The sequence below is a fragment of the Cololabis saira genome, chromosome 22 (assembly GCF_033807715.1).
Source record: "Cololabis saira isolate AMF1-May2022 chromosome 22, fColSai1.1, whole genome shotgun sequence".
NCBI classification, from domain to species: Eukaryota; Metazoa; Chordata; class Actinopteri; order Beloniformes; family Belonidae; genus Cololabis; species Cololabis saira.
The window spans coordinates 2473950-2477990 of NC_084608.1; the positions used below are offsets into that span (position 1 = coordinate 2473950).

General features: G+C 44.7%; 2 protein-coding genes across 2 annotated transcripts in view; one reads left to right on the forward strand and one right to left on the reverse strand.

Annotated features, from left to right (window-relative positions):
- The window catches only part of LOC133423727 (uncharacterized), a 16129-nt gene extending 14847 nt beyond the window's left edge, over positions 1-1282 (forward strand). The window contains exons 2-4 of the mRNA XM_061714041.1: positions 13-158; positions 507-603; positions 776-1282. Of these exons, the coding sequence (XP_061570025.1) occupies positions 13-158; positions 507-603; positions 776-1234 (702 nt within the window). The 3' untranslated portion in view covers positions 1235-1282. The remainder of the gene's footprint in view (positions 1-12; positions 159-506; positions 604-775) is intronic.
- Positions 1283-1914: 632 nt separating this feature from the next.
- On the reverse strand, positions 1915-3534 carry LOC133423728 (cytokine receptor-like). The gene is made up of 3 exons (XM_061714042.1): positions 3315-3534; positions 2720-2860; positions 1915-2615 (listed from the first exon to the last, which is right to left on the reverse strand). The coding sequence occupies exons 1-3, from the start codon at positions 3532-3534 to the stop codon at positions 1990-1992; spliced, it is 987 nt and encodes a 328-aa protein (XP_061570026.1). The 3' UTR covers positions 1915-1989.
- Positions 3535-4041: the final 507 nt, after the last annotated feature.

Below are 4041 nucleotides of genomic sequence, written 5' to 3' on the forward strand. Positions count from 1 at the left end.
CGCCGGTTCGAGCAAAAGTTCCACATCCCCCAGATAATCGGTTGCATCGACGGCACCCACATTCCTGTTTTACCACCAAGTGAAGGCTACAAGGACTTTGTTAACCGAAAAGGATGGCCTTCCTATGTCCTCCAAGCTGTGGTGGACGACACGTATCGGTGAGTTGTGGGAAAATACATTTAAATACTGTGCAGGATCTAATTTGAACCATTTTTTACAGTCGAGATAAGAAAACACACCTCGAAAAGAGAAATGTAAAGATTTGTCTTCATGTGACCAAGTATACACACAAATGGAAATATTTCAACTTATGTGCAACTGATACACACTTTGTTGTTTGTTTGAATCACATTTATTCCTAAATTCATTTTGACTATTAATGGTGGTGAGGGGATACTGTGAAATGCCAAAATATGCACCGTTTTTGAGCGTTAAAGAACGCTTTGCCACCCACCCGCTGTGCAGTCTGAGCATCATGAACTTAATGCGGCTATTATGTCTCATAGGTTTTGGAACATAAGCTGCAAACTGCCTGGAAGTGCCCACGACGCAAACGTTCTTAGGCACTCGGCGTTGTTCAGCCATGCAGATCAGCTACCTAAAGTAAGTCGTCCTATACACTCCAGGTATCTTACTGGACATGCTAAGTCAATATTCAGTATTACCTCTGCATATTATTCTTTCTGGGACCTTAATGTGCAAATCACTAGACTACCATCAAACGCAACACACTCTGAAATTTATTTTTCATTATTATCTTGTCTTTTTCACTCAGGGCCTAAGGGAAATCAACGGTGTTGCTATCAACCATTTCCTTCTGGGAGATCCGGCTTATCCTTTAATGGAGTGGCTGATCAAGGGGTACACCCATTCCCCACGCATCACCCCTGAGCAGGAGTCATTTAATGTCTACTTAAGCTCTGCAAGGACCACTGTCGAGATCGCCTTTGGGAGACTGAAGTCACGCTGGCGAGTTTTGCTCAAGCGTAGTGACTTCCATTTTACATTCACCCCTCATGTGATAGCTACATGTTGTGCGTTGCATAACCTGTGTGAAGATGAGAAGGACGGTGTAAACCCCACCTGGACCGATGAGGCTGCCGCTTTAGCCGCCGACCTACCACAACCTGGTGCCCGTGCCCACAACACAGACACTGCAGGTGGTCAGAAGATCAGGGAGGTGCTTACAGATTATTTGAGCACAAACTTCCCTCTGCGCAGACCTTTGTTTTAGCATTTGCTAGCTTCATCTTTTGTTTCTGTACAGCACGCTGCATCTTTCATGCCATTAATAAAATCATTTCATTTGTAGTTTCAGTTTTATTTTTTTTATATATATATGTCAACTTTAAATTGTGTATTTTCGGTGCTTTCTCTATCAGAAACATGGCTCAATGACGATATAGCATCTTGTTACTCAGTACCTCATTACAATGCTGTGCAGTCATGTAGAAAAATGGGAGGGAGGTGTAGAAAAAATAGGGAGGGGGTAATTATTTGAAAATGTCCAAATCATGGATCACTCCAGATTTACAGAGATCTTCAAAAGAAAAATTATATAAAAGTTTTAATCCCAGTTTATAAAGAACTTTCACAAAATTAATACGCACTGAAAAAAAACTGAGAAATCCCGAAATTGTGTAAAAACCACCTGGAATCGCATTAATGAACTCTTGAATAATTGTTTTACGTGCAAAATAGACTAGACTTTTTTTTTTTACAAACAAAGAGCTAGATATTAGTGTTGAGTGTATTTTTTATTAAGATACAAAAAAACAACTATATACAAACAAACGTGCAAAAAAGATAAATTAAACAATGTGCAAAAAAAGAAATTAAACTAGCAAAAAAAGATAAATTATAAACATGTGCAAACAAAGATGTGCAAAAACAGATTAAACAAAAATGTGCAAACATAGATTAAACATGTGCATAAAAAGATGAATTGAACATGTGCAAAAAAAGCTGAATAAAAAAAAAAACAAATGTCTACAGGTCGCGGTACTTGGATGGACCTGGGAGGGCACCGTGGTACCCTGGGTAGACTTCCGGGTCGGAGGTCATTGGCGAAGAGGGGGTGGATGGTGCCGGGCTTGATGGGCCTGGAAGGGAACGGTGGTACCCTGGGTAGGCTTCCGGGTCGGAGGTCATTGGCGAAGAGGGGGTGGATGGCGCCGGGCTTGATGGGCCTGGAAGGGCACGGTGGTACCCTGGGTAGGCTTCCGGGTCGGAGGTCATTGGCCTTGGTCGTGAGGGGGTGGATGGAGTTTGTGGGTGGTACACCGGGCTTAAAGGTCTTGGGAAGGCCAGATACCCTGGTCGTGGGGTGGAGTTCCTAGGTGGGTGGGAGGTGGGTGCCGGAGGCGTCAGTCTGTTAATGGAGTCCAGAACTGCGCCGAACAGTCTGTTTGTGGCTCTTATCTCCCCGAGAAAACAGGCCAGCGTCCGCTCCTGTCGGTCGTCGCTCTCTCTCTGTTGCTCGTCGCGCTCCCTCTGTTGCTCGTCGCGCTCCCTCTGTTGCTCGTCGCGCTCCCGATGACGCTCTCGCCAGAAGTCGCATAGGAGAGCGACGTCGCTTCCCTGCCGCCTCCGACGAGGTCTCTGAGCACTTATCTCTGAAGACAGAATTGGTGTAAAACTTATTACATGTCCTAATGTGGGTATATTTTTAAAAATAAAGAAGCATTGGTTGTTGCAGCCAGCATATTGCAGAACTTACCTAGTAACTCCGAGTTGCTCTGCAGCGGGGAACTGCACTGTGAGGTCCCAGCAACGGGACAAGCCTCTTCTCCACGCTCTGCTGTCTCAACATGGCCGCCCATCTCGGTTTCTGCTGTTGACTCCATGTCTGTTGCTGCTTCTGCAGGGGGTTACAAAAATGAAAAATGATTTATATCTTAGTCATTTTATGTCAGACATATGGATTTCTGTGGTCTAGTTGTCAGAATAATCACATTATTGGTTCCATATTATGTTCCTTGCAAATATAATCGTGCCTACTTTCATTAAATTGTGTTTTAGGTCCTTTGTTTCATAAACAGTCACACCAGGTTCATTTTGACCCTGGAAAACAGCTGTGATTGGTTTTAAGTCAGTGTTCTGATTAAACCTTATCAATACAAACGTGTTTTCATTAAACTCAGACAAACCCCCCGCCCCCAAAAAAAGTACTGTATTCCCAGTTATTCATATTCGTTCAGAGCATGCAAGCCCATATGGTGTGTGTGCCCCCAACCACTCGCCTATCAGGGGTAAGCAAAACATTCTTTAAACAACACGGGCAACACGTTTTAGCAACTAAGTTTGCAACTCACCTTGGTTGGCTGCCGGGAATCCGGAGTCCACCCCATTTTGTCCGGCTTGGGACAAGGGACGACCCCCAAGCAGGTCGTCTAAAATAGCGAAGTGTGGACAACTTGCTGGATCGTGTCCACTTCTATTATTTTTATTTTTGGCGCTAATATACGCCGTTCGTAGGTTCTTCCATTTTATCTTGAGCTGCTCCGGTGTCCTTGCGAAGCCAGCCTCAGCCATCGCTCTGGCAATCTTCTTATACAAGTCCGCGTTACGGCTTTTCCGCCCATCCATAAACCTTAAAATGTTTAATTCTTGCATCTGGCTAAGAAGAAACCGTGTCTCCTCATCTGACCAAAAATGGGTTCTCGAACTCGAAGACATGTTGAATGAATGAAAGAATGGGTAAACACGCACCGCCTCCTTTTAAACTACTGAGCACGCGTCGTCTCCTTTCACTTCCGGGTGAATCCCCTCCCCCGGGGGAAAACCCCACCCGGGGGAAATTCTCGAGCATGCGCAGACTGTAATATCCATGTCCGCGTGCACATGGCACTAACAAGGCGGTTGCGACTGGCTTATCTAGGTGCTGCAAGCGGGTTGATTAATCCAGTCTGATCAGATTACCTGACTGACTTAAGGTGTTCACATGCAGTTTAAAAGTCAGTACGATGTGTGCAAATGATCTCCAACCAGGTTGAATCGCTGCATGTGCACGTACTGAGTGTTTCAGGTACAAAATGACTG

What these genes read in the sequence shown, in the direction of transcription:
- LOC133423728 (XM_061714042.1), bottom strand. Translation starts at nt 3,534, where the DNA reads ATGGCTGAGGCTGGCTTCGCAAGGACACCGGAGCAGCTCAAGATAAAA. An exon ending in ATTCCCGGCAGCCAACCAAG is followed by an intron (nt 2,861 to 3,314) that starts GTGAGTTGCAAA and finishes AACCCCCTGCAG; the next exon opens with AAGCAGCAACAGACATGGAG. An exon ending in GAGCAACTCGGAGTTACTAG is followed by an intron (nt 2,616 to 2,719) that starts GTAAGTTCTGCA and finishes TTCTGTCTTCAG; the next exon opens with AGATAAGTGCTCAGAGACCT.